Source organism: Lissotriton helveticus, chromosome 4_1, assembly GCF_964261635.1.
Source record: "Lissotriton helveticus chromosome 4_1, aLisHel1.1, whole genome shotgun sequence".
NCBI lineage: Eukaryota > Metazoa > Chordata > Amphibia > Caudata > Salamandridae > Lissotriton > Lissotriton helveticus.
In genome coordinates, this window is record NC_136063.1 from 411,389,987 (window position 1) to 411,414,456 (window position 24,470).

The 24,470-nt window shown below is 42.4% G+C and overlaps 1 protein-coding gene across 1 annotated transcript in view; it reads left to right on the forward strand.

The window, feature by feature from the left end:
- The window catches only part of YWHAZ (tyrosine 3-monooxygenase/tryptophan 5-monooxygenase activation protein zeta), a 57,216-nt gene extending 39,339 nt beyond the window's left edge, over positions 1 to 17,877 (forward strand). Inside the window, exons 4-6 of the mRNA XM_078686945.1 lie at positions 12,913 to 13,076; positions 13,160 to 13,255; positions 16,816 to 17,877. Of these exons, the coding sequence (XP_078543071.1) occupies positions 12,913 to 13,076; positions 13,160 to 13,255; positions 16,816 to 16,884 (329 nt within the window). The 3' untranslated portion in view covers positions 16,885 to 17,877. The remainder of the gene's footprint in view (positions 1 to 12,912; positions 13,077 to 13,159; positions 13,256 to 16,815) is intronic.
- Positions 17,878 to 24,470: the final 6,593 nt, after the last annotated feature.

Sequence of the window (24,470 nt, forward strand, 5' to 3'; positions counted from 1 at the left end):
CTTTAGCTACGTCCTTCTTTAAAATGTCTTAAGCACTGAGTTGAAGCAGATAATGTCATGCTGATAAAACAGTTTAAACAACATTTGAATGTAATTATTCTTGCTGCACGTCTAGACTATAACTCGAAAGTAAAACATTACGACACGAAGAGTATTTACCTTGATACCAGGCGAAAAGGTTGTGACCGGCACTAAAGTGAATCCGCGTTCCGTCTGTTGAGGCTACTACACGTCATTACTTAGTGCTTCTAATGAACTTACAAACGTATTTCATGCATGCACACTAAACATTATTGTATGTCCCTGTTGGCTGGCACTAAAGTAAGGAAGGAGCAACTACACTACCCCCAAGTTTTCGAGGTCTTTAAGTTATCCAGTACTAGTATTCCTAAACTCATTTCTTCTATACCTCTACGGTTTTCGGTAGAAGCCTAGAAATACAAGCACCCCCGGTACTTCCTACAGTTAAACAAGTCCGTCCGTGAAGCAGGGGGCGGGGAGTGAGCCTGCTTAGAGGAGAAAAACAGATGGCCTGAGAAGAGAGAGCAAGAGGAGAAATAATCAAGGGAACAGAGTCAATGAAGGGGAATGAAAGAGAGAAAGAGAAATAAGGGGATAGAGAGAGTAAATAAAGGGTAAAAAAAACAGAGTGAGAGAAAAAAGAGCGAGAAGATGCAATAAACAAGAGCGTCCGGGAAACTGAAAGTAGGGCCGGCCAGCCATGAATAATTAGGGGAGGAGAAGCCGCAGAGCGCACGCTGGGAGAAGCCCTTTGATGTGCTGTGCTGCCGTGAAAAAATGCAATTAGGAGGGAGGCCGATGCACGTGCTTGTTTGGTCATGTGATTCACGTGAACTCGAAGAAAACCGCACGAAAAAACCCTTGGTTTCACAAGGATTTTGAGCACTTGAATTCTCTCCATTTCCCATTCCTTCGGAATGGAAAAGGCGAGACCTAAAAAACAATCCCCCACCCTGCACCCCTGCAATGGCTACGACCTAACCCCACTAGCAGCGTGCCTGTTGCCCAAGAACTAACCCTACAAGAAGGAAAATAGCGGAGGAGGAGAAATCAAACATGCCCCCGGTCTCACTTACCCCCCGCCAGAAGCGACCACCCCGAAACCTAATCAAGACAGTATGAAGCTATAGTTATAAACCAAACGGGGGAGTTAGCAAAAACCACCCGACCCCCACATCATTATAGGTGCAATTCCCTTATCGAATCAAGATATGTTATGAAACCCAGTCAGTCTAGTTCAACCCTGGCCACTACGGGTTTTCGTGCGAACCCTTCCCACCCGTTCCGCCATCTCAATGGAAGAATCAAAGCGCTCAGAAAAGTCCAGGTCAGTGCAGTAGGATCGAAACCAGGATAATAGTTCTCGGTGTCCACAAATCAAACGAGGATAGCTGTCCACCTAAAATGAGGCCCAAGAACATGGTTGAACCAAGGAGGAAAAGGATAATAAAGCACTCCAACAGTCACTGAGAAACTTATTACGGCGTCTAAAACTGTCCTGTCTATCATAGGCGGCATCGGGATTGAGCCGGATAAGCAGACTGTAGTCAGAGGCTCGCGAGCTGTTATCTGGGAACCGACAAAACACATCAAATCCGGTTTCCAAACGGGGTCCTCAGTCTCTAGCACCCCCTGCACCGCAGGCACCACGGCTTGCTGAAAACATACCGAAGGGTCGTAGTCCGGTCTCAAGCAGATATCTTTCACTGTTACAATCATCCTCTGGATGGCGGCGGGGAACTGCGAGTGGAGCGCCCCAATGGCGGCCATTACAGCCTGCAGTGATGGCGCACCGTCCGCCCGCTCCATCCCCTCTCACGAAGCGATAGAGCAGGACTCGAACCCCGGAGGTCGACTACTCCGGGGTAACAGGCACATGTAAAGCCAATAACGATGGGCGCTCTCAGTCTCAATATCGACACCTTCGCCGCAATCGAGGGCCCAAGCCCGTCGACCCTGGGTGGCTAGCAGAGTCTCCGGGCGACGGACCCCCGACCACAGCAACCAGCGCGACATGCTACTGTATCCTCTGATTCAACCGATCAGTGTCGCCATCCAAAACGATCAGAATCCGCCCCACTTCGGGAGACCGGACGAAGCCCAAGTCCCGCGGCCGATGTTGTTCAACTCCAACCCGGATGGGTCCGAAATCGAGACCCCGGCTTCCATTCTGGGGTTAGGCCGAGAAAGAGAACACTGAGTATCTTCATAATTCGAGAAGGTGGAAATCTCGGGATTGCACCTTTAGATTCAGGAACTTCTCATGAACACGGGGGTCCGGTGTGAATTCAGGATCCATATCCGGATATACGAGCTGCTGGCGGAGGTCAGCGGAGCCGGGAGCTTACGCGGCCATCTTGGTTGCAAGCGTAGCTCCCCCCCCTCCGTGATTTGTTAAAGTGAATGCCAGTTATTTTCCTAACTCCTCTCTGATCTCTTACCCCCTGCACTGAAAACTGTGGTCTGGTGTCTATAAAGATTGAACAGTTGGGGGGGTTGTATAGTGCTTCTACTCACCCGTGAGAATTTCAAGGCGCAAAGGGGGCTGCTAATTCGTCTGAGTGTGGAGGTTCCATGTAAGAGCCAGGTCTTGAGGGCCTTCTTGAATTGGGTCTGAGGTGGGGGTAGAGTGTTCCTAGTTTTGGCGGCGAGGGAGAAGGATCTTCCTTTGGTCCTTTGACTCAATGGGACGGAGGCTGGGGCTAGTTGGGTGGAGTTGTCTGGCGGGTGTGTGGAATGCGAGGCAGTGGCTCAGATATTCTGGCCCTGTGTCAGGGAGAGCCTTGAAGGCGCTGTTTGAGGAGCTTGAAGGTGATTCTCTTACTGATTGTGAGCCAGTGGAGTTGTTGAACTTGTCGTGTGGCTGTAGATGGGATGTCTAGGACCAATCTGGCTGCAGCGTTTTGGACGTTCTATATTTCCCTGAGCTGTTTCTGGGTGAACCTGGCATTGAGTGAAGTGCTGTAGTAGTCTACTGGTGAGGAGTGCATGGGTGACAGTCTTTCTGGATTCTGTGGGTAACCATCTGAATGTCTTACGAAGCCCGGGGAGCGAGTGGAAGGATGAGGATACCACCTTGATTTGGCAGTTCATTGTGAGCGTGGAGTCCAGTATGATACCGAGGTTGTGTGCATGGTCCATAGGGGTGGGAGGGTTTCCAAGTGCAGTGGGTCACTAGGAGTCATCTCGTGGTGAGTACTTGGGTCTTGTCAGAGATGAGCTTAAGGCAGCTGTCTTTCATCAGGTAGTGACTGCCTTAATTCTGTTGATAGCTGATTTTGGCAACTGTGGGTTCGTTGGTGATGGAGATGATCAGCTGCATGTTGTCTGCGTAGGAGACTGTTGGACCCTGGCTCCTGACTATGGCTGCGACAGGGGGCCATATAGGCGTTGACAAAAGCTGGGCTCAGGAAGGAGCCCTGGGACACTCTACAGCTCATCTCTGTAATTTCTGAGAGGCACGGGGTAGTCTGACTCTGTGTTCGTCCAGTCAGGAAGGAGTGGATCCAGTCCAGTGCCTTGTCAGATGCTGGGGTCGTGGAATCTCGTGATAACGTAGCGGTGGAAGACAGTGTGTAAGGTGGCCAAGAGGTCCAGTAGGATGAGGGCTGTGATTGCGCCCCTGTATCGGAGGTAACGGATGGCGGCAGCGATGAGTGCGGTCTTGTTTACTCCAATTGCAACCACTGCTGGATTAATTGTGGGTAAAGACCAGTACTATATTTGGTATCATTAGTCTTTAATAAAAACACAATTGAGAACCTGTAATTGAATTTAGCTAAAACTTGTCTTTTGGGACTGAGAACATACACATACTGTGATAGCTTGAATTTGCCTTGTTTTGTGTAACCAAACACCCATTGCCTCTTTTCTCCCCCCCCCGGCCCCACACACAAATTGACATGCCTAAAATCTATTTAACCAATCCTCCACAATGAGCTAAAAGGTCTCTGCTGTGCAATTTGCTAGTGGTATTGGTGCCTAAGCAGTAAGTAGAAACTGGCCTCACTCCATATAGAAAAAAATCTAATTTATTTTGTGGGTAGCCCACACCTTGACCAGACTAACACATAAAAATTGTCAGAACTTAGTGTGAAGGCTATCTTGAGGGTGTCCATGCCCAACCAAGAGAGCTATTAAGTGTCGAAGGTGTCTCCTATTTTGTTCTCTTTATGGTTTCTGAAATTGATACTATTTCCTCTTGGCCTATTTTCTAGAACATCATACTTGTCAATTAGGAACTATGGCTGGTACTGTGCAATTGCATGAATTACATTATCTTTTTGCATTCACTATCCCTCACCATTTTCCAGTCTGATGTGACGATTGCATGTCAGTTTTTCTCTCTGGTGTTCTGCTCGGGTACCTCAGGTAGATAATGGTCAGTGTCTCCTACCTTTGCCCTCTAAAATGGTTGCAGCTTGTGGCGTTCTGTCTTTTTGTTGAACTGGATGAGGGTCTTGACCCACCTGAGTCTACAAAGGTTGAACTGGTACAGGTTAAGCAATAAAAGCAGCATCTTCTGTGATGGGGATAGCAATTGCCGCTCGAATCTAGAAGTATTTTATCCAGCACTAGTCAACAGCACCAGCCCCCTTGGTACGTTTGTAATTTTACAGAATTTTAGTCTAGAGCAGACCTATCCGGTCACCACATTTAAAAAGTATATATTGGAGACTTCAAGTTCCTGACTGAAATTTAAGGAAACCAAGATTAGAAACTGCTGTGTTCGAGGCATATGAGCTGCAAATCACACACTTTGCATTAGATAACAATCTGGTATTGGGCTCGGATGGTTGCACCTTCTTGTCTTGGAAGAAGTATTTGTAGTCCCGAGTTAGGTGACTCCTCCCTTGGACGATAGTGCGCATGGGCATCGACTCCATCCATAAATTGTTTTTCTCCGCCATTGGGTTCGGGTGCAGCTTTTGCGCGCCGACACCGCTGGGCGTACAGCTCATTGAAAGTACGCCATTCAAAAAATGCCCCCAGTGTGAACTCTGATGGAAACTGGCACCCAGAAATCTAAATGACGTAAATTTTCTTCCATACCATGATTGGTGTACCTACACCAAGATTAGTGAAGAGGCATTGTATTCACTTCCCTGAGCCTTTTTTGTTCTCCTAGCACACCGTCTAATTCCTCGTCTGGCATGTGACAGAAAGGTGTTTAAGAGTACAGAGTTGTCCTCTCCTTGGACATCTACAGCTTGTAAAGGTCCAGCGCCTAGTGATATTTTCTTAACTTAAAACACTACCCACTGACCGCTCCAGGACCTCAAAGACCATCTTCACCCCAAAGTTGCTGTTTTTGACAGCAGGAGGAATAAAGGCTTTACGGTTTGTCTCAAAGACCACTCCTTTATAAGCATTCTGTGCAACTAGAAACTAACTACTATAGGCCAGTCCCAGATGGTAGTACACGCCAGCATCTTACAAGGTGCCAAATATAGCTGTTAGGGGGACCGTTTTCTAGTCCATGCATCAAATGTCTTTATTTTGGAAGGTTTTATTTTTCACTGTCTCATGGTGGGTGTACTCAGACCAGGTTACCTGGCACTTGCGACCTTTCCGGCCTTTGGTCTGATCGTTTTGCCCATAATGGAGATGTGGCAGCGTGCTGCCTGCATATCTACTGACATTACATAAACGGACCTGTACATATAACCCGGCACTGGGAGACTTGATAGAAGAATATACATCACTATTACCTTCTGAAAGTCTGCACCAAGAGCTGAATGGGGTCTTCCACTAATAAACCTGTTTGCAACCTCCTAACTCAAAATACTAATATTTTGTCACGGTCCTGTAAGCCATTATTGTTGCAAATACCCTTTTTAAGTCGAGCCTAGAGCAGCGCGCATGCATTGCTTGCTCGACTTTCTAGTTATAGGTTTCAGAAAGCCCACCAAGCTCACCACACGCTTGTGCGTGTTCTTTGGTTTTTTTCTCCTAGACTATTGGGCTTTGCGTGCGTCTTTCTAAGAAAGAAAAAGCAATTGGGCAAAGGCGGGTGCATGTTCCTTCTTTGCTCCGCCCACAGCCTATTGCTTGCTGTTACCTGCACAGGCCACATCTGTTTTCAATAATCGTGCACAGATGTGTGCGTGATAATTGAAAACTGATCGCTCGCTGTGGCCCGTGCACCACTCGCGGGCTTGTTCTGATGTGAACTTGTGACTCGAGCCCTCTCTAGCATTTCTCTGCTACTGAAAAACATACTGGATCATATGCACCCTAGACTGTCTTAAAAGCACTTTTTTGTAAACCCCTTCTCTTTGAGTGTGGAAAATATGATATTCTAACTCTGCAGGGAATCTGCGGTTGCTCACTGCAAGGAAGGCTATTAAGGGGATTGTTGATTTGAGGACAATAGACGCTGGGAAGAGCAGGGCTGGACAGAAGGCTGCTTTTACTCCAGGAAGTGAATTTTTAGTTGCAAATGCGTAATGAAATTGAAGGTCTATAAGTGCGTGCTAAAACTTACCACCGCCATTTATTTTTCTACTGTAATGCTCTGATTTTTTTCTGCCCATCTTTCAGTCCTAGTAACATGCAGTTATAAATTATTTGCAGCCTGCATTGTGTTGGATTTGCACCCGCTGCTAAATATTGCATCTCTGGCTAAACGAAAAGGGCAGTCCACCCACCGAAAGTAAAAACCTTCCCAGTGATGGACTCTTTCAAGCCTCTAAGTCTGTGCAGTTCATCTATCATGCCCCTCATGCAGGAGTGGTTTGGTTTGTCTGACTTTGGACATATTTCTGATTTGTCATGGATTGAGGCGATATGATTGCCTTCTTTTGTCCCCACCTCTTTGATCTCCGTCTCCCTTATTGTCTCTCAGATGCCGCTGTAATCTGCGTCACGTCCCGCTGTCATCTGAGGGTCATATAAACATTCCAGTGCTTTAAAACTTCACACGTTAATCTTCACTGGCAGCAGATTTGTGTTCCTGTAGTGTACGGATTTTCATCTGTCCAGTTATTCTTCTATCCTGCCCTCAGTCTTTGCAGGGGAGTGCGGTTTTACTGTCGTTGTGGCAGTGCTATCCTGATGTTTTAAGTTCACTTTTTTGTTTAGTTTTTGTTATGTGCCGATCATCGGTTTTTCAGAGACTTGATTTAGTCTGCCATGCTTTGCTTACTCTCATCCAGTAGAACTTCTGGTGGTAACTAGTTTGCAGACTACTTCATTTGTCTGTGATTGAGCGATCTCACACAGTGCTTCTATGTAGGTTTGTGATTCTTCCCTCTTGAATTTGGATGGCTTTGCAAGTTTTGGTTTATTTTGTGACTTTAAAGAGGTTTGGCTGTCTGGTTCCTAGACATTTGCTTGTCTGTTGGCAGTGCAGTATCGTAGGTTGGTAGCAAAGTGAATCATGGCTTATGGTGATTTTGTAGAAGAACATTTTGCTGAGTTCAAACTAATTCAGCTTGGGTAGGACCAAAGCCAACCAGTCAGAGCACAGAGGGAAATGCTTCTAGCGGAGCATACACATGGATAGTGAGGGTTACGTTGGAAGCAGTCCAATCATGAGCAACAGGCTGACCCAGAGCCCTCGGTTTTGAAAGCAGTAAGGCTTGCCAGCAGGTGGTTAAAGCTGTCTGAGCACAAACCTAACCATCATTGTCATAGCCAATAGGTCTAGCTTTTGGGACTTTATAAGTATTTAGTTATGCAGCACAATATCCTTGGTGCAACAACTGTTGCATAGCTAAACACTTATAAGGTCCCAAAGGCGAGACCTATTGGCGTTGCCAATGATTGTTTATTAAATGGTCTATATTCTTTTCAGGTCCTTCCCCTCCAATTCCACTGATACAGCAACCCTAATGAAGTTGCTTCGGGATGGTCAATGGTGGTGGTTTGCCTTGAGTAAAAAAAAAAAAAAAAACTCATAAGGTTTCTGTGCAAGCCATCCTTTCTGTCCAATTTTCAGGACCATGTTTTCTATCTCTAACAGCCTTGAACGTGATTACAAAGTGCCCCAAATACGTTCATTATGAAAGTTTGAGACTTCCGAAACCCCTGGTAGACATTTCCTAAAGAAGCACAAGTAACAAAACAAAGAAGCATATACCTTTTTTTTAAGTGAGGTTTTTATCCAAATTCCTTTTAACACAAGTCACTACTTCCTTACCTTAGTTCTCATCAGAGGACATTTGGCTGCAGTTACTGCCTACAATTAAATTCAGCCACTGTTCCGGTTATAAAGTATTTCTTAGCAAGGATCGAGAATCCTACGCAACTGTCCCTATGTTGACCGTTATTGTTGGTGTATTTTTATTTTTTTTGGGTGGGAGGTGCTGAATGCTTTTTGTTCAAATGGGTATCACTTCCGTCCATACGGTAAATTAGATTTGTGCTTAATCCGCTCAAAACTTGCATGATTTTTCATTTAGTCATGAGGGCTAATTCAACCTTCTTGTTTGTAATCTTATTGTTACGCCAATTAGACCATTTTTGCTAGTGATGTTATGGACACCGGTATTACTGGCAGAGAAATCTAATGCACAACGGATATTAGAAGATACCTCAGTAAATCTAATCTGTTTCTGAATTATGGTCATCTACATGCACGGTTTCCTGACTTGCATAGTTACTTACCCTCTGTTTTTTAAATGTTTTTTATGGTGTTTTTTTTTGTAATTTGTAACTGATGCAATTATGTGGAACCTTATGTAAAGCGCTCTGATACCTTCGGGTCTAGCCAGCGCTATATAAAACTTAAATAAACAGGTAGTCTCTGAAGCCCATTCCATTAGGGGAGGATGAGGTGAGGAACAGAGGAGCATTGACTGCTCCATACCCTTACTCAAGCCACTGGAGTTTGGGCTTACTATTAGTCTGGGGTTGGACTATCTCTGAAGATAGTGGGATGCAGAAGGAAAGGTGTCTATCTTATTTATACATCAGGGGTATCCTAATTTAATTTCCAAACAATGACCCTTCCTTTCTCAAATTTAATTCTGGCATGTGTTACTCCATTATTGCAACTTTTATAGATTCATATGCTTGAATCATTCCCGTAGTCGAGATGGGAGTCCCTGGTACATGAAAATAACAATGCAAAGCTAATACAAGGCTTAGGCCCATTTCAGTTTTTTTAACTCCTCTTTATTTTGTAAATAAGACCAAGTCAATTCTGAACCAATCTGGACCTTTCGCCCTCTAGAACACTCTTTCAAGAAACCTTCCTCTGTGCCTCCCAAAGAGAAACCGGTGACGGAAGAGTCCATCGTTGATGAAGCACTCACTGTATAGTATGGAGGCCTGCCAGTCTTCGACTTCAAAGCTGAAGGCAAGTGCCCGTACAGTCATCGATACCAGTGCCGATTGCTCCGTCGTCAATGAAAACTTCAGGTTCTTTGCCGTCTAGTAGATTGACTTAGTCAATGATGACTGGGGTAACTATGACTACATCCGAACTAGCAGCAACTATGAAGACATCAACTGCATCTATTACGGTTTCTGCATTGCCGCCGATATCCTCTACACCAACAGTGTCGTGGGCATTACCAGTGACCAGATCGTCTCAACACCAGAAAAGAGAAACCTAGACGAGGCAGATTATACCAGAAGTTACCTCACCCAGCAATGTTACACCTTTTGCCATCTCATTATTTGGAAGAGCAAGATTCTGAGGAACATGAGGATGACTGTCCTCTTGGTTATGCAAATAGCCCATCGCAATTGCACGTTAAGTGCCAGAAAGATTATTTGAACGAAGAGTGTGGGGAGCATCAGTATTATATTCCGCAGCAGGAATACCATTGTGACTAGCAGGCGGAGGTAGGCTGCATGCCATTATTGCTGCATGCCATTATTGCTGCTAACAGACCTGCAATTCATGTTGGTGGACTGTAGGAAAAGATTTCCACTTGTATCTGCGCCTCCCGAACAGTATACATTGGCCACGATCTATCCCATCTTCCCCAAGAGGGTTCGAGATTTACAGTCTGAGCCACTTCGGAAATCACCACTGTATGTCCCTCAAGATCCAGGAACTACTGATGAACCCTTCTGCACCTTTTACCACACCTCCAGATAAAGGCAGGTGCCTGGATAACTCTGGTAAGTGTTTTGTTTTATTTATTTATTTTCTTCAATGTCTGCTCTGGTAGGCAGAGCAGCCAATGCTCTTGCTGTTCTAGGTCGATATGATCGACAGTAGTGGTGTGCTCTAGCTGTGTATGTGTATCAACTTCTGAAAGATAGTAGAATGGAGGCGAAGACAATTTCCTAGGAAGGAGAGCATCTGCGAAGGTGATGGCTTGTGCGAGTAATATCACCACTACAGCATTCAGATGGCTGGGAGGTGCAATAGTGTTGCACAGTCATGGATTTCTCAGAGCCACTTTGTTTAGGCCAGAAGTACAGAACAATATTCTTGACCTCCCATTAGACAGAGAAGCGTTGTTTGTAAAGCACATCGATGCACTGCAGGATATAAAGAGACACTGACGCTTCAATACAGAAAGGTACCCTTTAGGGGAGCAAGAAGGAAGGGGCCTTCCTACAGAGGTGGATATCAGCAGTTTAGGTATCCCTCCTACACTACCCCTTCCCATCCATATCTACTGCAGTATGTTCAGTGGCAACCACTATCTGGGACCTATTCAAGATCTGCTCTCCCTCTGAGGGTATCACATCAAGGAAAAGATGCCTCTCAATGACTAGTTTCAGGCCCCGGCTATCTCTTTCCCAACTCATCCACAGATTTCCTTGGCAAATTTCTTTTATCACCATCAATGGCAAAAAATAACAGACCAGTGGGTCCTCAACCTGATACAATTCGGCCATACTTTAGAGTTCCTTCATATCCCACATTCTACTCCCCCCAGGTCGACAAGAAGTAAAACAAATGCATCACCTGTGTTTGGAGATTCTTGCAATGCTCTGAAATGGAGCAATAGAACCAGTGCCAAAGTCCGAGAGGGAAAGGGTTCTATTCCCGTTTCTTTTTGGTAAGGAAACATTTAAGACCATGGCGTTTAATCCTGGATTTAAGGACTCCATGCCTAGCTCAAATAAGTCCTTTTGCATGGTCACACTATAGGCCATTGTTACTTCTGAACTTAGCTCCAAGAATATTCATCAAATGCTTGGCTCCAGTACCAGCCTTCCTAAGGAAACAATGCATTAAGTGTTTACTTACCAGGACGACTGGCTAATGAAAGCACCAGCACAATCAGTCAGCAGTCCAGTCATCCAGTCATGTACAAGACTTTCTGCTGAGCTTACTCTAAACAAGAGGAAATCAACCTTGCGCCCATTCCCCTAGCATCACCTTCTTAGGAGTGATGTTGGACACCACAATAAACCAAGCAGCTCTCGCACGTTCAAGTTCCTTTTATGGAAAGTTGCCCTTCTGGTGTTTACGTCGGCCGGGAGATTTAGTGAAATTCCGGCTCTGCCAGGAGATTTAGTGAAATTCAGGCTCTGCCTATTCAGGAACCATTTCTGCAATTTTTAGGGATCACAGTAGTCCTTTGTACTATAACCCCAAGTTTATACCCAAAGTTCCGTTGGACTTTTATTTGAACGAGCCTCTTATCCTCAAAACCATCAAAAACAAACTGCTGCGGAACCAAAGCCTTTCACCAATCAACCCAACTCTTCATGTCCTTCAGTGCTCCCTGAAAGGGCTTTCCTCTATCCAAAAGGGGATTACAGGTTGGACCTCGAGTGCAATACAATATTGCCATCATTTTGCAGGAAAAACTCTGCGGGCACAAGTGCGTGCTCACCCTACAAGGACGATCTCTACGTTTACTGCTTTATGCCGGAGCACTTATGCAGGACATCTGCAGAGCTGCGATCTGGAAGAGTACCCACACCTTTACCAGAGATTACTGCTTGGATGCCACATCTCACAATGATGCAGCAGTAGGCCAGGCAGTGCTGAGTAACCTTTTTCAATGACAGTGAGCTCCCTCCTTCACCCTTACTACCGTAAGACTGCGCACATTATTTTGATATAGAGATATATAGAGATTTATTTATTTTATCTTCTAATCTTATGATTTCTTATGTTTTAAATTGTACAAATGTTTCTGAATGTCAATGTTAAGAGATTTAAGGTATATCGGCTCATCTAAATGTTGACTATCGATTTGACACTTGGAAAGATGCAAGACAATTTGGTAATTACTAGCTACTCTGATTCAAGCATGTGAATCTATGACCGTTCCAATACTGGAGTAAGAAAATACGTTACCTGTAACTGTAGTTCTCCAGTATTGTAGTCTTTAATAGATTCACATGTGATGCACCCTCCTCCCCTGAGATGCTCTCCTCTGGATTTTTGCAGGTGTATCTTTTGCACGTGTGCTGTAAAACCTGAGGGCTACGGTTCATTCAGCAGTGTTTGAGGATGAGTGGTCCAGATTGGTTCAGGATTGACTTTTGTTCTTACAAAACAATAGAGCAGTTACAAAACTGAAATTGTCCTAGGTCTAGTTTGGTTTGTTAGCTTTGCATTGCTATTTTGATGTACCAGGGACTTCCATCTCGACGACACGGAATGATTCAATCATGTGAATCAATGAGATTCCAATACCGGAGAACTACAGTTACAGGTAAGTAACTTTATTTTCTTCTGGGATCCTGTCCATGGGTGGAGCTGTTCATGGGTTTGAATTCAGTGAAGATATCTATGATGCAGAATTAGGATCACAAGTAATTTTTCCTTCGAACCACTTTTGATTTATTTATAAAATGTAAATATAGAATGTGACGCAGCGAAAGACCCCACCATGCTTTTACCCCTGAATTAGTCTTTTTACATTGAAGCTTTGTGATGTAGTGTTAACTTAATTCTGTTATGTATCAATAGTAGGTTTTGATAATCAGCTTAACAGGACTTTCTTGTTTTCCCTTTGCTAGCTATTGTGAACAAATCGCAGCAAGCATATCAAGAGGCCTTCGACATCAGCAAAAAAGACATGCAACCAACACACCCCATCAGACTGGGACTGGCCCTGAATTTTTCGGTGTTTTACTACGAGATTCAAAACAGTCCAGAAAAAGCATGTACTCTTGCAAAAACTGTAAGTATTTGATTGTTTTTTCTTTTCTCATGCACCTATTTTAATTGCATGTACTATAAGCTGTCCGTCTGCTTTTTCTTCAGGCTTTTGATGAAGCCATTGCTGAACTTGATACATTAAGTGAAGAGTCGTACAAAGACAGCACATTAATAATGCAATTACTGAGAGACAACTTAACGGTGAGTTTGTCATCTTTAATATGAAATCCATGTCTAGATGTCATATTTTTTCCACCACTATAAGGATTGAATTCATAAACCGAATCTTTCGCATAACACTTATTTGAAGACTGTATAGGAATGTTTTAAGAAGTGGCTATTTGAAAGCACACTTTTTTGTCTTTAATTAATCCAACTAGAATTAAAAAAAAAAAGCTAGTTGAAGGTAATTGGATCAGATGGGGAGCACTGCTATAACTTTAAGAAAGCAGGCTGCTCCAGTACTCTTCAATGTCTAGGAGGTTTGTTTCTGCCCTGGAATGAGGATCTCTAAATACAAGACTGTTCGTTTGGCGTTATTTCTCGTATTGTTTTTTAAAATAAACCTTTTAACCGTTTTGTTCACTTGGCGCTTTGCCCTTTGGATGTTGGTCCCCTCTTTGACAGACTCTTCCAGCCATGCTTTCATTTGCCATATCCATTAAAAAAAATGTGCATAGAAGGATCATTCTGTACTGTGTATAGTTCTTCTCTGAAGTGCCGTCAGGAAATTTAGTTTGAGACAGAGGGGCATGGAGTCTTTATCTGCAGCTCCAGCGGATCCTACTGAGTAAACAAATGCCTTGAAAAACCAGGATTCATAACTTTAGCAAGGGGGATACCTATGGGTTCTTTGCATGTGTTCCTTTCACCCAAAACCCAGTTGCTAGTTTATTGTCAAGAACATGATGCATAGAAGTTGATGAGTAACATGCTTTCCATTGGCTTATTGATTTGTACAGCATTTGATGTTTATTTTGGCCAATAGCGAGCAAGGGTGGTCAGACTCCTTTCTGATGGCTACTCCATCTTGTGACGTTATGTGCACATCCTAGGTGCCATGAATCCATACACAAACATTTGTCAACAATGTCCTCACTGGCACCAAGTGGCGCAAGATGCCTTAACTAAAGATCTGAGAGGTTCCCCTGTTGATGTTATGGATCGTATATATGGTATAAGCACCAGTGATGCAGCTTCTGTTTTTCCTCATACCAAGGTTGAGGATCTGGAGACGTAGACATGGATTTGTCTATTTTTTATCTATTTTGGGGCTTGGGCTTTGGGAGGAGCAGGAGTTTAATTCATTAAGCAATACTATCGGATACGCAGGTAGTGGAGCCTCATTTTTCTTTCGTAGAAACTCTTGACAGACCCATTTTTGGCAATTTTTGTAAACGGCTCCAATACAGGAGTGGCTAGGCATGTGGCACCTAAGCGTAGGCCAGCAACCGTGGATCTGATTTCTATCCACTCATTCTACGCCAGAAACTTTGATGGTGCAGTCTTTGGGCGTGCTTTGCACGCCTGTCATTTTATTATTGAAAGTTCCAAACCTTTAAGCATCAGTATGGGAAATAAGTTTCGTACCCCCCAGCAGGTGACTCAATGTTTTTTCAGCCAAACAGAGGCCACCATTCTCCTGATGCAAACTCCAGTTTCCGCTTCTGTTGTGGATATCAAGTAGACAGTCAAAAAAAGTAGTCTTAAGTGTCAGCTCTGCTCCAAACCCTGGATCCTACAACAACAAAAATGCTTCAAAGTTAACAGTTGTGTTAAGTGTATTTAAGTGTAAAGATCTTCCTGATGGTTTCAAAATTATTGTAATCCTTAACAGATTTGCCAACACAGCTTTTGCAACTTAAGGGCAGAACTTGAGGGCAAAAATATAATTATAGTGGTCTAATAAAGGTTGGGGACTGTCACAAAGTCAGTGTAAATTACATGGAGGTATTTAGAATTGAGCTGTGTATACACACAGTAATATTTTGGAAAGTGTTTGACCATGTAGCTGCTTTACATATGTCAGCTATGGAAATATTTCCTAAAAAAGTTATGGTTAACCCCTTTCTTTTAGTAATGTGTGGCCAAGAGGAGAGTGGGATGGACCCTTTTGGCTTTAAGGTAGCATGTCTGGCTCTATTTACTGATCCCTCTACCTATGGCAGCTTTTAATATTTGGTCTTTTATGAGGTCATTTACCAAAAGCGTAAAATGGCAGATTTTTCTTTTTTTATGTGTGTGTGTGGGGGGGGGTAAAAATTTTTAGTTTCTATTGATGTAGTACATTTGTGCTCTTCCCACTTCTACGGTGTGGAGGACCCTTTCTGCAACATAATTTGGTTGAGTAGAGACGACTGGTAGCTCAATTGTTTGGTTAAGTTGGAATGGAAAAAATCGCACAAAGAATAATTTAGGAATTGTTCTAAGGGACCGCCTATCTTGGAAAGACTTGACTGACAGGTTCCTGTAAAGTGAAGGCCTGCATCTCACGTTCATTCCTTAGTGAAGTTTACTTGTACAGCTGTAATAATGAAATGTCGTCTACCTACTTGCCGAAAAAGTGGTTCAACGCCTCGCCAGGGGTTGTGACTTAAATCTGCTATCCACTATCTGTGGTCAAGCAGTCTGTTAGGTAGGCATTCCTAATGTTTGGTTTTTTTTAGTTTAAATTTTATCTCGGAACCTGAAATGTCCCCACAAATAGTATCAATACGATAATTACTCTCTGGAATGAACTTCGGCAGTGGTAAGTGATTGTTATCAGTATTTGGTATTAGGGCGAATACAGATGCAGAAGTCTCAACAGGTCCAAGTTCAGTCAGCCATTTCACACTAAACCAAATTTGTTTGCCCTGCCACATCCTTAGATATCGGGGCTGGCAAGATGGCTAGTATACTGCATTGATTCTTCATTGCACATGCTAATGAAGTTTGTGATAAATTACATTTTCCACAAAGTTTTTCAACTGAAGTATAAACCATAGGCAATTAGGATAAACTCCAGTTTTCTGTATTTTCTGCTTTCGAAAACCTACACAGACTGCTACATTTTGCTGGCTACATTTATTTTTTAACTTTAAAAACCGAGCTTTTCGTCTATTGTCATTCGATTGTCTGGCCAGTAGCTGTGCAATCTGAAAAGCAGAGCAATTAAGGCCAGGTTTCTTGATGAAGCCTTACATAGCTGAAGTGTGTGTCTTTGTATTTCAGTTTTGATGGTTTTATGGGTAGACCGAACACCACTCCAGATTGGTTTCTGCCTATTTGGGGTTCATCTGGGACACTGGACTCTAGGTGCACCCAGGTATTGGGGCTGCTTGTATTTCCAACTGAAGGGGGCATGGCCTGTCATTTGGGGCTAGACCTACTGCTCCTGTTGAAGCAGGACCAAATCTTATTAGTATATGACTGGCCTATCTCAATTGGCATCATGGACGAAACAGGGGGTTAGAATGTGGCCTATGTAATTACAAGTGACTGAGATTAATTGAACCATTCCACTTTTGTAACAAATACAATTAATATGGCTTAATATAGTACAGTGAGCAAAAAAATACAATTTGGCTAAATACAGACAAGCCTGACAAAATATACCCATGAGAATCCGAATTCAGAATTAAATCTGTTAAAGTTTTGTTGGGCATGCCCTGTGGAGTGCATAATTTTGGTTAAGATGGTAATGCTTTCTCAAATGGTAAGTATTTATACGTATATAAAACTGCAATTTTAACTAATTTGCCACATTTTTCTTTTCTTAGTTGTGGACATCGGACACTCAAGATACTCAAGGAGATGAAGCTGAAGCAGGAGAGGGAGGGGAGAATTAACCAGCCTTCCATTTTTGTCTGCCTCATTATAATATTTACCCAATAGACCGTTTGTCATCCATACTGTCCCACAAATAGTTTTTGTTTACGATTTTTTGACAGGTTTATGTTACTTCTATTTGGATTTCTATATTTCCCTTGTGGTTTTGTGTTTAATAGGGGAGTAGAGCCAGTTCACATTTGGGGCGTTTAATGAGTTCTTTTCCATTGGAAATGGCCAATAAGGCAAATGTGGCTTTTTAAAAACATTTTAAATGTTTGGCATAGTGTTTTGTGGCTTTCCACAAAGCTATTCTTAAACTGAATTGTCAAGCAAAAAAAAACCTGCCTATTGGTCTGTATAATGGAAGAACAAAGGGATGTACAGTTGCAGCCATAGGCATAGACTAGAGTGGGTGCTCTAGGACTAAACACATGACATTGGAGGTAAATTATGCCAAATGCATAGTACATGGCAAGCATGTGAATCTACAGTGCCCACATTTTACACGTCTACACCTATATTTTTACTGAATGTCATACAATTGGCCAACTTTTGAGTAACCCGCCAGCTATGAAAGGCAAAAACGGTTCACATTCCATTATCTGTAAAGTTTCCTGCTGTTTGCTCTCATTATTTTGCTATACTCATTTTATTTGTATTTAAATGGTTGCCACAACCTAAGAACAAATGTAAAAGTGAAAATGCAGTAAAATGAATAGCTTGATATCCCCAATTTCATTGAATATCAAGCACAGCGGTAAATTAAAAACCATGTATTTAACTTTTTTATTTTTTTATTGTATTTTTTTTTTTTTTTTTTTGCTTTTGTGATTTTTTGATACTTGCCTAACATGCATGTGGCTGTGAAAAATAGTTAACAGGGAAATAACTTGAGATGATGGCTAGCTTTGTTTAATGTCTTATGAAATTTTCATGAACAATCCAAGCATAATTGTTAAAGAACATGTGTAATAAGTTGATGTAAGTGGAATAAAAGTTTTATGAATGGACTTTCCAATTATTTCCAACCTAGTTTTGTGATACATGGCTCCAAATAGAGTCCATTCATAGCTGCATAAATATCGAGGATCTGGATTATGAACTGATGTGGAAGGCAGAACAAACTCCCACTAAGTTAATAATTCAGTGGATTTTAGGTAAAGCAGGCTTCAGTGAGGAATCCTTAGCTTAGTCTCTAGTAGCCGCAGCTTAAAGTGACGCACCTTCTTTGGTGTTTTAACAGTACTAAAACCGTATGGTCGAAATTACCATAAAAATCCCCTAACTGCTTTAGTGAAAAAGAAAAAACTAAAAACCACTTCCTTGAGTCCCCAAGAATGTTGTTCAACCGTTAAAAAATAACTTCTGTATAACAGCAAAGTTGTCTCCTAAAAGGAGCTGCTGCAGAAAGTCCCCCGTTTCCTGGAATACCCCAATGATAGTCTTTCATTACTTTTTTTCGTGCAGCTCTGAGCTGGAGGAAATCTTGTTGGTGTTGGAGGTGGGTGCCTAGCAGAACTAGTTCTTGGCCAGCCATGGCGCATGCAGAATTACCTTAAAACACTTTGATCCTCGCACTAAAAATATTTACCAACTCATTTACATAGTTGAACATTTTCAAATTGTAAAAACTGGTGCATGGTTAATGTGATATGCCCACCATTGTATCCTCTACTTTTAAAATTGTAAAATGTTGAAAACAAATTGCCCTTCGCCATCGGGCTGTGGGCCTTGCATACAAAAATCAATCAACAGGGATTTGTATAGTGTGGCTAATCACCTTCGAGGAATATACAGGTGCTGGGATACTGCTGCTGAAGGTGGGATGCGTCAAAAAGACTGGTCTCGAGTGCCCTTCTGAATTCCAGGAGAGAGGATGAAGTTCGGAGATGCGGTGGAAGGTCGTTCCAAGACTTGGCGACGAGAGTCTTATTTAAAAACACAAAAAAAGTAAGCACGGAGACCATTACCAGCACAGTCTTAAAAATGCACAACTAAGTATAGTAGTGCACTTAATAGTTTGTTCTTAAACATCTGTTCCACAAAAGCCATACTGGAGTTGAAAGCACAAAGTATTGATTCTTCTTCAAGGCATCTCCACTGAGGAAGAGGAATCCCAGAGCAGTTCTCCAAAATATGTATCTTGACCATTCATCTTTGCCGTACTTCAGGAAGGCTAAGTTTTGAGCTTTAACTTTACAATTTCTGCAGCTTATAAAATAGTCTTATCTTGGCCAATTGAAGTTATTTTTTGTTTTTGATTTCACATTTTTAAAATTAAAGACTTTAAACTAGATTATCTTTAAATCTCATCCACAAACCTTTTGCAAAGGAAATGGTGAAGAATTAATATGGTCGAATAGACATATATGCTCCAGCTAGTCTAGTACGAAAACTGACACTGCATCTTTATGGGCTCCAGCCCCCCAGTATCCCATTATGCCCAGCAGTTTAAAGTTACCTCTGTTCTGTTTTCTGGCTCCTGGTGATAGGCTCTTGGAGCACTGAGCTCAGACTTTTGTTGTTTTTTCCTGATGATCTAAATATCTTCACTTGGCTTCTTTAGATGTCTAGAGTATTTTCTGGTCATATCCCGAAAGGAAAATTTGGTTTGAATGAAAGTAAAATGCCATCTTTATTTGCCAAATGGCTTACCTGTGTTAGAAAATAGTTAACTTCAGATACCCATTATCTTTGTATACTTTACCTTCCCAATTATCCGATGTCAACACTGACATTTTCCAGACGTACCCTGAAGGACATGGAGAAAATTCGGCTTTGTGGAAAAGAGGAGCTGTGAAGACAGCATGAGGCGCTATCTGAAGGTAGGCTGTCCCATGAGCGAGCAGAGGGTCAGTCATTCATAAAGGCTCTACCTCCACCCTCTGAACTCCGAGAGAGACCCAAACAGAAGTTGAGAACAAAAATGATGATCCTGTTAGATGCAGAGCCGAGGCACTGGGGCAGTCTGCTCACCTTCGAGGACTGGGTCAACCTCTAAAAAGGTGTCATTTGACACCGAGAGAAACCATGATGTTGAGAGACAGGAGACCTATGTCATCGAGACGCACAATCTGCATTTTCCATCTCTGAATTGGCAAATTTGATCTGAAACGTCATGTTTCAGATTCACCAGTCATTTCAGATTCTCCAGAATGCCATAATTCTTGACAACCTTCTCCCTTAACTTCCAATTCCTCCGGCAACAACTCCACTTCCCCAGCCTCATCGGACTGCGGTGCCTTTGGGGGGGACACTCTCTGGCAAGCCCACCTGTAATACCAAGAAGATCTAACCCCCACCCCCTCATTTTTTAGCAGATCAAGAGCAACTTCCAGACTTCCTTGACATTCTAAGCACGCCTCCTCTTTAAAATCTAGGCACATTACCAGGGCACGTTCTGCAACTATATCCTCTGACGCAAGGTTTTCTCCTCCCAACAAGTCTCATCAGTCAAGAAGTAGTTATGAGGAGCTACAAAACAGACTATTTCGTTACCCCCACCCCTGCTTCAACTTGTCACCAACATTCATCAAGACCATTCCTACCACTAGTTCCAGACACTTTAGGACAGACTGGAATTTTTCGTTACACCAGCTTCAGTAAAAGCTGCTCCGTCATGGCTAAAGAAAAAATACAGACCTGTTGTTTCTCTGTTAAGATCCTCCTGATTCTGGTGATGTCATCAGCAAATAGAAGTACATGCTACTTTGTTTACGGTCCCATTAAAGAGAGAGTAAAAAACTTGACTCGTAGGTGTTAAGTATATGGATCAGCAGCTACCAATACAAAATCTGCAAGTACGACTGCCCTTTTTTGGTAGGTACCACTTATGTTTATGGGACTCTCTCCAGCAATTCATGGACGATATGCTAAGAAATAATTTTTATTGAAGTCCTGAATGAGGGCATGATATTTAAACAAATGATCAGTGCTGCTGATTCATCTTAAATCTTAGCAGCACAAGGCTATTGCCAGATTACTGTTAAGATATTTTAGCCATTTGCAGCAGTTTCTCTTGCAGCTGCTATCACCAAAACGTTCTCGGCCATACGTCACATTTTACAAATCTAATTCTATGAAATATTCTTGGCTTCGAATGACCGTTCTCAAACAAGAGGATCATTACTCTGCCTTTCTCTGGTAACATACTTTGAAATCCTATAGACAATGAGAGAGCTCAGATTAAAACTGAGATGAACACCCTTAAAGCTGTTGGGCTGGAGAAAAGTAAGGAGCAGAAAAAACTTTCTTACCAGCCTTATGATTGTAGTTAGAACCCTCTGAGGGTACAATCTCATAAATGTCCTCAAAGTCGCTAACGGCAGCTGCAAAAGAATTTCTAACACCTTCAAAAGTAACAACCGAAAAAGGTGGTCACCAAATGGTGCAGGCGGGAAAACTTCCAGCAGAAACAAAACTAGCCCATACTTAATTTCTTCTTTTGCCCACTCAGAGTGCTGTGTGGGCATAGTATTTCCAATTGCCTGGAAGAGTGGAGGAGTTCATCACAAAAGACACGGGTACTGAATATTGGAAGGAATGGTTTCTGTCTGATTCGTCCACCAGCTATACCACCAAAAACCTCTAATTCGTATTAGGCATGCTCCCAACAATAAGTAAAGGTTTATCTACAGAAGTACGTTGTGGAAGCTGTACCACTTTTCCAAAAAGGAATGTTGTTAAGGCCCCTTTAACTAAAGAAGACATGTTTGCTTACATGCGGCTTAGCAACAACTGACCATTCTACCATGTCTGTATGTTTATCATTTGGTATTTCACATGGACTCGAAAATGGATATAGTGCTAAGATTTCACCCCCACCCAAACCTTCTTGCTACCATAAAGAGATGCTCTTAGCTTTGGGGAGGTTCCGCATGTATAGTAAATAAGACCCAGTTTGAATTGTACTATAACCTGAGGGGTTGTGCTGCTAAAAGTTAAACGACATCATTGCACGCTAGCCTAGGTTCAAAACCTTATTTAATCTTTCATAATAGCTTATAAAATAAAGCAGTGTTAAACTTGGTGTCCCCCCCTGCTCGGCACGGTTTATAGACTTGGCAAGTGCTTATGAATTTTAAGTTGACACATTAAACACTATAATTTAAGCATCAGTGTACACTTAAAAACAGTGCTCCCAAGTAATAAGACTGGACTTGTTCAAGTTGAGTCCTCCATGAATCTGATTGCACTGGGTGCTATCTAAAGTGATTGTTTTTGTTTTATTCCTGCTGTCCATCGACTTATTCACATTTTATGTATGTAGATCTTTAAACAAGTGCCTGCGCCCAATCTCATGTGGACAAACCGTATACTAACATGCATTGAGATCTTGTAATTGCTTCCTAGGTGCCACAAAGTGGGCACAAACGAGGATTTATTGCGTATGCAAAGTTGTGGAAAAGGGGATTTTGTACATAAAATCCAGTATTTGCAAATGTGGGTGTGGCTTACCATCAGCAAGTAGCACTTTGTATTCTATTACCTGAGAGAGCTGCCAGCTACATATTGGCTATCTCACACAGATTATGGGCTAAGGCCTTGTGGTCTCAAGCGTATTTTTATTGGTTACCTCATATTAGAAATGGGCTTTTAATACTATCAAAATGATTTGCTCTGATGTGATTATTGCTTTACCTACAGCAATGCAGGCCTACTGGTGCAGCCCAGATGCCACTTTTTAAAGCCTCATCTTATAGTTGCACTGTGGCCCATATCCAACGTTCTCCTCAATTAGTCTTGGATTTTGAAAATTCTGACCTGGTTGTTTTTTTATTTTTTTTGCAATCCAGCTCAACGCTTGTGACAAGTAGTCTGGTTCTTTAAATCTTGAGTATCATAGATATGATTTTGGGGACTGGTCTACAATCAGTATATTATTAGAAATAAACACCGAAGTATGGAAAAAAAAAGGGGGGGGCGGGACATTTTAAATGCTCAGCCTTAAGATTCTGGACTCCACCTGATCATGAGCTTATCTATGGCTGGCCTGCAAAAGCTCTGTAACCTCAGGCTGGCAAAGTATCATGTAGAGTATATATACACTTTGTATGTAACGTGTTTCAGTTCAAGAAGTGATAAATTATATTAGGGATATTTAGAATATGGTCACGAAGTCCCCTCAAGGAGTGTTAAACAAAAATGTGTTTAAGGACCACTGAAAGAGAGATGGTGGGCTACAAAGCGAGGGCTTACAATTTTGCGCATTTTAACTCTAATTAGAAACTTCAGCACAAAACCAAAATCACTGCAGAGCAATACAAGGTGCTAAAAAAGATGGTTCGGAGACCGATCTCAAAGAAGATTGTGTTATGGAAGTGGAGAGCCCTTCACGGAAGAGCACATTCATGAAGATGTTCAATCTCCAAATCAAGTGTGCTATTAACCAGATCCTTCCTGACGTTTTGGTATAACGGGGGTAGCAGAGTGAGTGATTTGAGTTTTGCTTAAATTATGAGGCTGGATGGTAAGCATTGACCTGCAAAGTATGCACATTTATATTACTACTGTACCTGCACAACCACACGCTCCTCTTTGCAAATTGCTGCATTCAAAGAAATGGACATTTGAAAGTTGATTTGTAGGGGTGGGAATGAAAACCCTACTTTGAGTGCCTGGTCGTATTGATTAGCAGGAGAAAGGTGTGCCTCCTGTGAGTGAAGACTAGCATGATGACTGAAGGCATCCGTTTCAGTCTGAGAAGGCTTTAGAAACCAATCCTGTGATGGAATCTTATCCTGATGAAACATGCTTGTATCTTATTTAAAAAGCAGTGCACAAGGATGAGGATTTTGTGATTAAAACCCTGTCATAGAGAAAAAGCAAATCTTTACCATCCCATGTAATAAACACAAATTTCAAATGAACTAAAGTAAACGGCTGCAAAACACACATAGAAGAGGGAACATTTAAAGTACAGCCACAAAGCCCTTTTTTGTGTGAGGCTCATGTACAACCAGTCTTACAATACAAGAAGTGAAAAACTATGTAAAATGCTGATGTTTGTTATAATTTTGATAATTAAGATTTCTACAATTGGATATTTGTCACGTTTAAATGCTTGCCTGCCTGTAGTCTGGTTACATAGTTGTGCACATATACACTCAACATTGAAACAGCTGTGTACTTCGTACAGGTAAGCTATGGGCCAAGCTACTGTTCGCCTTGGGAGTGTCATCTCGTAGAAGGTTTCTGGCCCACACTAATACCATAACACTCGGTGGTTGAGAGCCAACTTTAACTCAACCCTCTCACTCACTTCAGACGTATCTGCTACTGGGCTTGTCAATCACCAGTACTTTACCCTCTAATTAACCAGCCATCACCAGATTAACTGGCAAGGAATAACTGGAGCTTGATCACATACTGCTGCGCCAACCTAGGGCCTTAATCTAGTCCATTGCTGACACCATGACCACCGCTTTAGATTTTACAATGACAATTGGAAATGGGGTGATAGTGACCAAGTCCATCCCAGCAGATCTCTGGCCCCGACCTCCCTGCCGCCAACCATGCCCACTCGGGAACAAGGTTTGACAAGCCCCCTGCAGTAACCAGCTAACGAGACTGATTGCGCATGTCTCACATATACACAACACTA